Genomic DNA, 12110 nt, shown 5'->3' with positions numbered 1-12110 from the left:
TTTTTTTTTTTTTTTTTTTTTTTTAACAAAATTGAATCTTGTTATTAAGAATTTGAGAGAAATAAGGTTAAAACGAAAAAGTTCAAATAATTATCCACAAAAGTTCTTATTCATATGTCATATGGATTTAGGCAATTTTTTTTAATTACATTAACGCGATTCTCCACGTGACAAATAGCAATAATATGATTGTCCAGGTGACAAACAACAACAATAAAGATAAAGCCGAAGATGTATTAGGATCGCACAACAACCCACATTAATCTAGAAGCACAAAAAAAATAGGAGAGAGAAAATGAAAAGATAACTCTCACTAAAGAATTTTACATATGATAGAAAGTACATCTTCAAAGCTACGTGGAATATATATATATATATATATATAGCTTATTATATATAATTTTAACGGATATAATCATCTACTTTGAATAACTATCTGCCATATATAGTTTTACATAAACTTTTTAAGGTAAATAACTATTTATTATTTATGACATTTTATTTATATGTCATTTACCCAATTTTATTTGTCATTTACGGAATACAACTGTATATAACCTTTGACCAACCAGACTCCAACCTTTCACTAAGCTATAAATAAGCAAAAAGAAATTGGAAATGTAGATGTTAGGTTAGAAGGGGCACAGCTCGTAAAGGTTGAGCCTTTTCCACAGTAATACCAAAGTTTTCATCCATGTTCATATTCTCTGGCGTTACTCCATCTTCAAGCTTCCAATCAAACCAATGAAGCAGCGAACCCACCATCAAATGCAACATCCTTGTGGCTAATGGTTGTCCGGGGCAAATTCTCCGCCCACTACCAAATGGGATGAACTCAAAGTTTCTGGCTTTGGAATCAGATGCCGAGTCCAAGAACCTCTCTGGCAGGAACAAATATGGGCTTTCCCACACACTGGAGTCTCTATATGAGGCCCATAAATTGACGATTATTTGGGTACCCTTTGGAATTGTAAAGCCCGAAATGGCGACCTCTGATTCGGCTTTACGAGGAAGAAGTAGCGCAGACTGCAGGCGCAACGTTTCCTTGATGACTGCTTGTAAATAGGGGAGCTTGTTGATGTTGAGATATGATTCAAAGTATTCAAAATGAAGATATGATTTGAAGTAGTTGAGATATGATTCAAATATTCAAACTACCAAGATTTTAGGAGATTTTTAGGAGATTGTTAATAGATTTAAGTTTATCTAGATTTCTATGATTTACTATTTCTGGTCCAGTGTATTAGCTATAAATACTGGAATTGTGTAACCCTGTAAGCATCAAGTCAGTAGACATTAATAAAGCACTGCAGCTTCTATCTATTCTCATCTATTCCTATCTCTTTCACTATCCCTCTTTCCAACAATTCTGGTATCAGAGCCAAGTTCGTTCGACACGAGGGCGAGTGATTATTTTCTTTCACAAAACAAAATGGCAGTAGCTGGTTTTTCTTCTTCTGCACCATTGTTACCAATCTTTAATGGTGAGAAATATGAGTGGTGGAGCATCAAGATGAAGACCTTGCTCAGATCGCAGGAGCTATGGGACTTGGTGGAGCACGGGTTTGTTGATCTTTTAGAACCCACAATAGAAGAAAAGGAGAGACTAAGAGAAACCAAGAAAAACGATGCCAAGGCTTTATTCATTATTCAGCAAGCAGTTCATGAGACTATCTTTTCACGAATTGCAGCAGCAACCACATCAAAGCAAGCATGGTCAATTCTGCAGAAAGAGTTTCAGGGAGATTCAAAAGTCATAATAGTGAAATTGCAGTCTCTAAGACGTGATTTTGAAACTCTGCTCATGACGAATGGCGAATCAATTGCTGACTTTTTGTCCAGAACAATGGCAATAGTCAGTCAGATGCGCACCTATGGAGAGAAAATTTCAGACGAAACAATTGTTGCAAAGGTGTTGAGAAGCTTAACTCCAAAGTTTGACCATGTGGTGGCTGCCATAGAAGAAGCCAAGGATCTATCCATACTCTCCGTTGATGAACTGATGGGCTCGCTTCAGGCTCATGAGGCAAGAATCAACAGAGCATCAGAAAGGAACGAAGAAAAGGCACTACAAGTGAAGGAGACAACCAATAACGAAAGAGAAAATATTCATTTAGCAGGTAGAAGTCGTGGAAGAGGAGGATTTCGCAACTTCCATGGTAGTCGTGATAACAGTTGGAGAAGTGATGGACAGAGACAATTCAATGAACAAAGGAATGTCATACAATGTTACCATTGTAGAAGGTATGGGCACACAAAATCTAATTGTTGGTATAAAAATCAACGAATGAATTTTGCAGCAGAGAATGAAGAAGAAGAAGAAAAGTTGTTTGTGGCGTGCATGGATACTAATCCGGAAAAAGGTAGCTTATGGTTTGTTGATAGCGGATGCTCGAACCATATGACAGGCACCAAATCCTTATTTAAAGAGCTTGATGAGACGCAAAAGATTAAGGTGCAACTTGGAAATACAAAAGAGATGCAAGTTGAAGGAAAAGGTACAGTGAAAGTCGAAACCAGTCACGGTAAGATAAAACAATTAGATAATGTTCAATTTGTACCTGATTTAGGGTACAATTTATTGAGTGTTGGACAATTGATGACCAGAGGACACTCAGTTCTATTTGATGATAACACATGTGTCATCACAGATAAGAAATCAGGCCATAAAGTTGAAATTGCCATGACTTCAAATAAGATGTTTCCACTTGATGTTTCTAACATGGAGGATTTTGCTCTTACTGCTAGCATGAAAGATAATTCAACATTATGGCATCTCAGATATGGACATCTTCATATGAACGGCCTGAAAATACTTAGAGATAAAGGTATGGTTTTCGGATTACCAAGAATTGACTCAACTAATTTATGTGAAGGATGCATTTATGGCAAGCAGACTAGGAAGTCCTTTCCTGTTGGAAAAGCTAAAAGAGCTTCACATTATCTAGAATTAATTCATGCTGATTTATGTGGGCCAATGCAAACGAAGTCCTTGGGTGGAAGTATATACTTTTTACTATTCGTTGATGACTATAGTCGCATGAGCTGGGTTTACTTCCTACAACATAAGTCAGAAACTTTTCAGAAGTTCCAGATTTTTAAAGCTATGGTAGAGAACCAAAGTGGCTGTCACATTAAAGTCCTTCGCACAGACAGAGGTGGCGAGTTCATATCTAAAGATTTCAATCTCTTTTGTGAAGAAGAGGGCATCCAAAGGGAATTAACAGCTCCCTACACTCCAGAACAGAATGGAATCGCTGAACGAAAAAATCGAACTATTGTGGAGATGGCAAGAAGTATGTTACAAGCAAGGAGACTTCCAAACCAATTTTGGGCCGAAGCCGTAGCAACATCTGTTTATCTATTAAACATCTCACCAACAAAGGCGGTTATGAATCGAACTCCTTATGAAGCATGGCATGGAAGGAAACCATCTGTAAGTCATTTACGAATCTTTGGTTGTGTTGCTTATGCTTTGAAACATCCTCAAACTCGTCAAAAGCTTGATGAAAAATCTGAAAAATGCATTTTCATTGGCTATTGTACTCAATCAAAGGCATATAAACTATACAACCCCGTTAGTGAAAAGATTTTAGTTAGAAGAGATGTAATATTTAATGAAAACGTGAGTTGGGATTGGAGTAAAGAACAGGAGCAGCAAAAGATTACAGTTGAAGTTTCCCCAAATGAAGAGACAAGGGTCAACTCCAGTGCATCTCCCAGTGGATCCACTGCAACACAAAGTGTGTCAAATTCATCATCTTCAGCATCACTTAATAGCAACTCTTCTCTTGAAAAACTTTCGGATGAGACACCTCCAAGGAAGTATAAATCTTTAGCTGACATATATGCATCATGTCAGTTTGCTCTTACTATTTCAGACCCTATGAATTATGAAGAAGCAACTGAAAAAGAAGACGGGAAGAAAGCCATGACAGTAGAGATGCAGTCCGTTAAGAAAGATGGAACATGGGATATGGTTGACCTACCAAACGAAAAGTTTTATGGAGATTTACAAGAAGAGGTTTATGTAACACCGCCAGAGGGATTCATAAAGGAAGACAAAGAAACAAAGGTATACAAGTTGAGACAGACATTGTACGGGTTAAAGCAGACATACTTACGAAGCCCTTGTTAGAAGAAAAGCTCTGTACTTACATCTGCAACTTTGAATCATGGGGGAGTGTTGAGATATGATTCAAAGTATTCAAAATGAAGATATGATTTGAAGTAGTTGAGATATGATTCAAATATTCAAACTACCAAGATTTTAGGAGATTTTTAGGAGATTGTTAATAGATTTAAGTTTATCTAGATTTCTATGATTTACTATTTCTGGTCCAGTGTATTAGCTATAAATACTGGAATTGTGTAACCCTGTAAGCATCAAGTCAGTAGACATTAATAAAGCACTGCAGCTTCTATCTATTCTCATCTATTCCTATCTCTTTCACTATCCCTCTTTCCAACAGTTGATGTGCGATTCTTCAACTGGATTTCCTTTCCCAATCACTCGCAAGAGTTCTTCTTTGAGTTTCAACATGGTTTCTGGGTTCTTCAAAAGATGTGTCATTGCCCATTGCACGATTGATGTAGTCGTATCTGTTCCTCCGGTAAATAACACCTACAACCATTTCCAATTCCAACTCGAATGTTATTTATGCATCCAATGAAATAGAAACAGAGTATTGAGTGCTCCTCACCAATATTGAATGTTTGATTTGGTTTCTATCAAGAGGGATCTCGTTGTTGTCCTCCCTCATGTTGAGAAGATGATGTAGCATATCATTTTTAGGACTGAAATCGGGCAATTCCTGCATCTTCAACCGTTCATCAATCATCCCATCGATCATCTCAAACATCTTTCCAAAATGAACGGTGATGCGCCTCCTTATACCCTGCATGTCCAACCTCTTCAGCACAGGGAAAAAGTCACTAATATTTGGTTTTCCAGCTTCTTCCATCAGTCCTCTCATGGTGACCTTGAATTGTTTGGCCATTTCAGAATTTGGGTCCGCCAAATCCACCGACCAAATCGAATAAGAAATCAAATTAAGGGTCGTCGTAAACACAGCTTCCCCAATATCCACCGCCTCCCCGTTCAAAGCGCTTCGTCGGATGTTAGCAAGAAGGTCGTCTATCCTGGTACGGCGGAGGTTTTGATTGGCGTCGAGAGTCTTGGGGGATAAAAGATGGGTGTTGCAGATTTTTCGAATGTTTTTGTAGGTGGGGGAAACGGGAATCCATGGGAAAGCTAGTTGACCGTGGTCGTAAGGCGATAGAGCATCCGGAACGGCTCTGAAAGATAGGAAATGGTCGTGGGTTTGAAGGACTTGCTGAATCGTCTCCGGGGAAGATACGACGACGGCGGTGAGTTGGCCGAGTTTCAACGACATGATTGGGCCATAGGACTCGGACAGTTTGGCTAGAGATTGGTGGGGATTGTCTCCAAGATCCAAGAGATTTCCAATGATCGGAAGAGGTCGTGGTCCGGGAGGTAGGTTGGGGTTTCTTCTCGCCGGAATCAGACGGAGGGCTATGAAAGTGGAAATAAGGCAGATTAAGACACCGAAGATAAGAAACTCCATCTTCTTCACTCGATAATCATGAAAGATCAAAACACAAATTAGAAATTTATTATAAATGGTTCGCGTGTGATTTGATCCACTTGTTTTCTTTTCATCACCATTCATCCGATCAGACTTGGAGATGTGGGATTTGAGGCGAAGACTTTTTGAAATTGCTTCTTTGTATTTGTTGGGTGGCATTCATAGTAATTTGAGTTCATTCGAGTAATATGGAAATGTTTTCCGTTGTGGCGTAGAAAGGGCCATCAAATAACGTGAAGCCCATAATTGGGCACAAGTTTTTAGCCCAAAGTTCATATGAAATTTCAATAATGAAATATTGGTATCTGTCTGGAACAACCCCACCACCGCCGTGGAGCCTTTTCCTTCCCAACACAAATCCCAATCAGCCACCGTATGGAATAGTATTCCCTACTTTCCATTTTAATAATGAATAGATACAAATGTTAGAAATATGGTTGCAATTCAATTCAATTTAATTTAATTTAATTAACAAAAAAGAAGAAGAAAAGGGTAAAGTAGAGGCCAGAGGGATTATTTTGACTACAAATACACGTCTGTCTCACCGACACTCTAATTCCTCCAAATGAATCTCCACCCTCCGATTACTTCCGTACCATCTTCCTCCTTATCTTCTTCCCATTCCCATTGCCATCACTCACTCACTAACTCGCTCTACTGTGTCAACCCAAAATCGACACTCTCTTCCACTCTCTCTCTACAGCTTCCATAAGAGAGAGAGAGAGAGACAGATCCCAGAAGAAACACTCCATTTCGTAATGGGGGAGGCACCCACCTGGGCCACCCGCCGTCTGAGCAACCCGAATCCGACGTCGTCCGATCACATCCTCGACTTTCAAACCGCTGGTCCTCCTGCCGTCCGATCCCCTGCCATTTCAACGGCCCTGATCGTCCTCTCTTGGTACCTCTCCAACATCGGCGTCCTTCTCCTCAACAAGTACCTCCTCAGCTTTTATGGCTTCCGTTTCCCCATCTTCCTCACCATGCTCCACATGCTCTCCTGTTCCTTCTACAGCTATCTCTCCATCCTCTTCCTCAAAATCGTACCCGCCCAACAGATCCAATCGCGAAGGCAATTCCTTAAAATCCTCGCACTCAGCGCCATTTTCTGTTTCTCTGTCGTCTGTGGCAACACCTCCCTTCGCTACCTCCCGGTCTCCTTCAACCAAGCGATTGGCGCAACCACGCCCTTTTTCACAGCCATTTTCGCGTTTTTGATCACTTGTAAGAGGGAGCCGGCGGGGGTTTATTTTGCGCTTTTGCCTGTCGTGTTTGGGATCGTTTTGGCGAGTAATAGCGAGCCCCTGTTTCACTTTTTTGGGTTTTTGGTCTGTGTGGGTTCGACGGCGGGTCGGGCTCTCAAATCGGTGGTGCAGGGGATTTTGTTGACTGCAGAAGGGGAGAAGCTTCACTCCATGAATCTACTGCGGTTTATGGCGCCGATGGCGGCGGGGATTCTGCTTCCAGTTACGCTTTACGTGGAAGGGAATGTAGCGGCAATCACGGCGGAGAAGGCTCGGGAAGATCCTTGGATCTTGTTTCTGTTGGTTGGGAACGCAACGGTGGCGTATTTGGTGAACTTGACCAATTTTCTGGTGACGAAACATACAAGTGCTTTGACATTGCAGGTGCTGGGAAATGCGAAGGCCGCCGTGGCAGCGGTCGTGTCGATTCTGATATTCAGGAATCCGGTGACGGTTATGGGAATGGCCGGATTTTCTGTGACGGTGATGGGCGTGGTGATTTACGGCGAGGCGAAGAAGAGATCCAAGATCACGACGCATTAAGGGGAAGATTTATTTTTCTTTTTTAATTTATAAAGTTAAAAATTAATTGCTTTGATTCATTATATAATTACATCATGTTTTTGGCTTTGGGTTTGTAATTTGATCGGAGAAAAAGGGATTATCTATAGAATTAAAATGGAATTGTATAAAGTGATTAATAGATATGAAGGATTTTCCAGAGAATTAGTTGAATTTGTCTGGGAAAGAATTATGCTTTTGGATCTTGTTTTGTCACTTTAGGACTTTAATTGATTGGAGCATAGAGAGAGAGAGAGAGTAAAGTTTTTGTGCTGTTTTTTTACAGCTGTGTTCTTATGGATTTGTTGGAATATGGATAAGATGGTCACCCAATTGCATGCCCCATTCTTTTAATCTCATGTAGTTCTTAGGGATCTAAGGCTTTATTTTGTCGGTTCAGATCCATTTCTATTTCTGGGTATAATTTTCTTCATTATTTATTATATTTAAACATATTGTTTTATTAAATGCTACTTTTCCAATCAATAAATTATTCTGAATTTTATTTTTGGATAAAACAAACCCAAAACCCAAAACAAACATAAATCAAACATGGAATTATCAAACAGTCAATTGCAAAATAATAAAATAGATCAGTCAAACTGAAATCCCCCCGGTCAATTCTAAGCGATCATCACACCAAGGATGCCAACCACCATGGCGACCAACCCAAATTTTCCGGAAATAACCGCTCTCGTGGCTCCCGATGCCGGTGGTGGCGGCGGCGGAGGCGGTGGAGATGAGCTGGATCCGCCGGGAAGTGGGGAACTGGCTGGAGCCATAGCCATGACCGTAATGACGAGCTTCTGATTTTTTGCACAGTGGCCCTCTTTTCCACTGATGAACCATTTTCTTCCAGGCTGAGTCAGTGAAACGACGTCGTGTCCAGTGTTCGTTGCATTTTTGTCAGTTGGTATTGTGCAATTGTGGAACTGGCCGCCGGTAACGTCATATACGTTGTCATCCTTCGCTGGGTATTTGAAAACTGAAAACAAGGGGAAAAAACAAATAATCCGACAACTATTTAATTGTTTCAGAAAAAAAAAATTAATAAAAGATTTGTTATTTTGATACAAAAATTAAGTTTATTAATATTCTGAAAATATTTGAAAAATTACTTACTAAGATTATCGCCGACGTAGAATGTTTTGTTCTGAGCCCACTCGGTGTAATTGACACCAACCTTCCAACCAGCATCATCTCCGACGGTGTAATTGGTGGCCAGAGCGGAAGGGGCGAAAATGGCCGCAATGGAAAGGAAGACGAAGAGATGAGAGGTGGAGATCGCCATCGAAGGGAGCTCGAATTCGTTGGGCTTTGAAATCGCTCGCGTCTGTAGTTGGGAGTATCTGGTTGTTGGGTTGGTCGGTATTTATAGATATGCTTGTTGAGTGCGGAGAATTGGAGAACAAATGGAGGGCCGGCCATTGGCGGCCGGCCGTGGGTGGCGGAAGGATACAAAAAGAAGAGGGTTTTTGACGGCTGGCCGTGGGCTGGCGGAAGGATACAAAAGCCAGCGCAATGCAAATGCCTTGAAAATTGATTGTAGATGTTTACAAAGAGCACTGTGAGAGCTTGTGTCTTACGATGCATTGTTTCATCAGAAGAACCTGTCTATGAGTTTACAATATGCTTACAAACAGCATTTTTTTTATTTTTTATTTTTATTTTTCATTGGTTTTTAGATAATTTACAAATAAAATATAAGTCTCATTTAAATTTTAAAACACTAATGTTAGTTTCGAAAACTCAGAACGTTAAATTTTAAGTTTCTTAAAAGTATTGCAGTATCTCAGAAGTGATGTTTGAAGTATAAAATTTATCCAATGCAACCAATAAAATATGACCATGTTGCATATTTTTAATTAAGTTGGAGTATTTTGTATTATTGATTTTGAGCCTTTTTCGTGGCCTACGTTTGGATTAAATTCATAGTTGAATTTAAATATATTAGGTAGTACTTTATAGGGTTCTATTTGTCAAATTTGATATATATATATATATTTCATTAATTGCATAATAACTTTAAAAAACAAAAAAATGCAGTGAAAAGCCCCTCTTCATGATGCAATATGCTCAATACCCACTACTAAAAATATTTTTTTTTTTAATTATTAGAAATTTAAATCTTCCATATAATATATATTGTATATATATATAATTCAAATTTTGAATCTAGAGTTATAAATATAATGTTTCGTCAATGTTGATAGTTTAACATTGAAGGCATCGTGATTAAGGAAGAATTTGTGTTGTTCTAAGATCAAAATAATATAATTATTTTAGTGTATTTACGAAATAAATATAGCCCGAAATATTTAAATTCTAATAACAATAAGCAGCAATGCAGCTGCAAGAGAAGTACAGGAGGCAGGTCCATTCATACAATATAGAAAACTCAAAATTTCAATCCATGATTATGTCATTATTCCAGCCAGAGCGCCAACCGCCACTGCCAAAACCCCAAGATGCCCGGAAATAGCGGCTTTCGAGGCAGACCCGGATGGCGGTGGAGCAGTGGGGCTCGGACTGGGAACAGGCGACTGCGATGGTGGGATGCTTTCGCTTGGACTTGGAACTGGCAAGTGTGGGGTAGTTTGGTTCTGACTAGGCGCAGGCGCTGAAGGAGGAGGGGCGGAGGTCGACGGCGGCGGTGGAGAAGAGACGGGCGCCAGGGGAAGAGACGACGGCGGGGGAGAAGCCTGTCCGCCGTTGGACGGTGGGTTGTCTACGAAAATGACAAGCTTTTGTCCTGACTGACAGTGGCGGGCAATGCTGCATATGAACCATCTGGTTCCAGGACGTCTCAATGGAATGATATCGTTTCCAGTTTTCAGCGGGGATTGGTTTGTAGGTGCGGCGCACTCTGCGAACGCCGTTACGTTGACGTCCAATACGTTGTGCACCCCTTTCTTGTACTTGAATNTTCTATGTCAAAGCTCAAAAAATTGAAGGACTTCCTTCTTTTCATGCTGACACTCACTGTGTAGTAATAGTAGTAGTCAGTCCTTTTAGCTATTTTCTCAATGGCAGGAAAAGAAGACACATTGTATTTGAATAGGTTCCAATTTTTATGCTCAATTCTAACTTTTTAAGCTCTTCCTTTTTCATGTGTTCACCAATTCAAGACAACATCTCATTCTACCACCTTATTTATTTATTTATTTTTATTATTATTTTTTTATTTAATGATTCATATGTTTATCCTTTGATATACACTCGAATCCAAAATCTTAAATCTTAAAGTTGATTAATTGATTTTACAAAAAAATATGTGATTCCCTTCTTGATCCACTCTTTTATAAAAGAAACAATAAATATAAAAAAGGTACTTGTTTAAAAAATAGAAATTATAAATAAAAACTTCTGTTAAATAAAAACAGATTTAATGTTGATAAAATTTAGTTGTTTGACTAATGTCACCATTTAAATATTAACATTATTGGAAAATTAATTTGTAGTATTAATATTCTACTTTCCATCTCTATTTGGCGGTAAAGAAATTATTATTTAATTTAAATAGCAAAAAAGCGAAAGCCATGATTTTCATTCCCTCCTAGATAACGTTCTTCGTTTGAGTTTGAAGTCGTTACCTTGCGAGAGCCACTTGCGTCATGATTAAATGGTGATGGGGCAAACGCAAAAACCTAGCTTTTAAATTATAATATTCACCCACGCCTAATTCATTTATAAATAATTTTGATTTTGAAAGTTTAAAAATTAAAATATATATTTAGAAAGTTCATAATAAAAAATATTTTAATAATAATAAAGACAAGGAGATTTATGATATAAATTTGTCCATCATACAAGATTAATACTTTTTAATCCAATTAATACATACCATATATATAATAAAATTAATAATAAGGTAAACGAAATATGTCTTCCTTTTAGAAAAAAAAAAAAAAAAAAAAAAAGAACAAGAAAAAGGAAACCTCAAAATTTGTCCCAATGAAATTTACATTTTGAAAAATAGATTAAAACACTATATTATTAATTAAAAAAGTTCATAAATAATATGTATGCTTCATTTCATTCACAACAACAATTGGATAAATATTATTTAAGGTTTTGAATTCAAAGGAAACTTTCACCTCAAGTTCTTATTCGTGCCGTTATTTATTTTGGTACACTTTGGATGAAAACAAGAAAAGATGGGAGAGAATAATCCACCTAGATTATCTCCAACAAAAAACGTTTTGCCAATAGTCCAAGACGAGTAGTCGACTCCAAGGTCCCAACCCTGAGCATCCCCCACGATATGATCGGTTCCTGAAACAACCGAAGAAGGGACCAAAAAGAAAGCAAGAAAGAGGAAGAGATGAGAGAAGTTGAGCATTTTGCAGCTTCGGTGTTGGCCAGCCAGCTGAGACTAGTTTAGTTATGAGGCTGCTTTGGCTTAGTGGGTATTTATATACACCATTTGTTGGGTCCATCCGGCCATGCCCTGACACAACAAGAAAAAGATAGATTAACTGAAGATGGTTATATGGTTAAAGGGTGAATGAGGTTTATATTTTAAGGTTTGTTCGTGACATCATATGTATGTCCATAAAGTAAGGATTAAATATGCCAACCATGCTCCAACTGGAGTGTACCTCTTGATTATCATCGATCCAAGCTTCAAATTTTTAGTGTCTCGTGTGTAGTGTGGTATTAAGAAAAGACAAGAAAGAATTGAATATTTATGTTT

The 12110-nt window shown here is 38.5% G+C and overlaps 4 protein-coding genes across 4 annotated transcripts; 1 reads left to right on the top strand and 3 right to left on the bottom strand.

Moving 5' to 3' along the window:
* Window positions 1-587: 587 nt before the first annotated feature.
* LOC111459410 (geraniol 8-hydroxylase-like) lies at window positions 588-5742 on the bottom strand. Its single transcript, XM_023102305.1, has 3 exons — window positions 4704-5742; window positions 4478-4624; window positions 588-1080 (listed from the first exon to the last, which is right to left on the bottom strand). Exons 1-3 carry the CDS (start codon window positions 5691-5693, stop codon window positions 628-630), a joined length of 1590 nt encoding a protein of 529 aa, XP_022958073.1. The 5' UTR covers window positions 5694-5742; the 3' UTR covers window positions 588-627.
* Window positions 5743-6220: 478 nt separating this feature from the next.
* Window positions 6221-7604, top strand: LOC111459412 (probable sugar phosphate/phosphate translocator At1g12500). The gene has a single exon (XM_023102307.1). It carries the CDS (start codon window positions 6368-6370, stop codon window positions 7394-7396), a length of 1029 nt encoding a protein of 342 aa, XP_022958075.1. The 5' UTR covers window positions 6221-6367; the 3' UTR covers window positions 7397-7604.
* A 297-nt stretch (window positions 7605-7901) lies between these two features.
* Window positions 7902-8771, bottom strand: LOC111459414 (stellacyanin-like). Its single transcript, XM_023102311.1, has 2 exons — window positions 8537-8771; window positions 7902-8399 (listed from the first exon to the last, which is right to left on the bottom strand). The coding sequence occupies exons 1-2, from the start codon at window positions 8703-8705 to the stop codon at window positions 8038-8040; spliced, it is 531 nt and encodes a 176-aa protein (XP_022958079.1). The 5' UTR covers window positions 8706-8771; the 3' UTR covers window positions 7902-8037.
* Window positions 8772-9831: 1060 nt separating this feature from the next.
* LOC111459746 (early nodulin-20-like) lies at window positions 9832-11030 on the bottom strand. Its single transcript, XM_023102776.1, has 2 exons — window positions 11008-11030; window positions 9832-10342 (listed from the first exon to the last, which is right to left on the bottom strand). Exons 1-2 carry the CDS (start codon window positions 11028-11030, stop codon window positions 9832-9834), a joined length of 534 nt encoding a protein of 177 aa, XP_022958544.1.
* Between the last annotated feature and the right edge of the window lie 1080 nt (window positions 11031-12110).

Source organism: Cucurbita moschata, unplaced genomic scaffold (assembly GCF_002738365.1).
Source record: "Cucurbita moschata cultivar Rifu unplaced genomic scaffold, Cmos_1.0 Cmo_Scf00022, whole genome shotgun sequence".
NCBI classification, from domain to species: Eukaryota; Viridiplantae; Streptophyta; class Magnoliopsida; order Cucurbitales; family Cucurbitaceae; genus Cucurbita; species Cucurbita moschata.
The sequence above is the reverse complement of the archived record's forward strand: the minus strand, read 5'-3'. Positions and strand labels throughout refer to the sequence as shown.

What these genes read in the sequence shown, in the direction of transcription:
- LOC111459414 (XM_023102311.1), bottom strand. Translation starts at nt 8,705, where the DNA reads ATGGCGATCTCCACCTCTCATCTCTTCGTCTTCCTTTCCATTGCGGCC. An exon ending in CTACGTCGGCGATAATCTTA is followed by an intron (nt 8,400 to 8,536) that starts GTAAGTAATTTT and finishes CCTTGTTTTCAG; the next exon opens with TTTTCAAATACCCAGCGAAG.
- LOC111459412 (XM_023102307.1), top strand. Translation starts at nt 6,368, where the DNA reads ATGGGGGAGGCACCCACCTGGGCCACCCGCCGTCTGAGCAACCCGAAT.
- LOC111459410 (XM_023102305.1), bottom strand. Translation starts at nt 5,693, where the DNA reads ATGAATGGTGATGAAAAGAAAACAAGTGGATCAAATCACACGCGAACC. An exon ending in AAATCAAACATTCAATATTG is followed by an intron (nt 4,625 to 4,703) that starts GTGAGGAGCACT and finishes AAATGGTTGTAG; the next exon opens with GTGTTATTTACCGGAGGAAC. An exon ending in ATCCAGTTGAAGAATCGCAC is followed by an intron (nt 1,081 to 4,477) that starts ATCAACTGTTGG and finishes TCATATCTCAAC; the next exon opens with ATCAACAAGCTCCCCTATTT.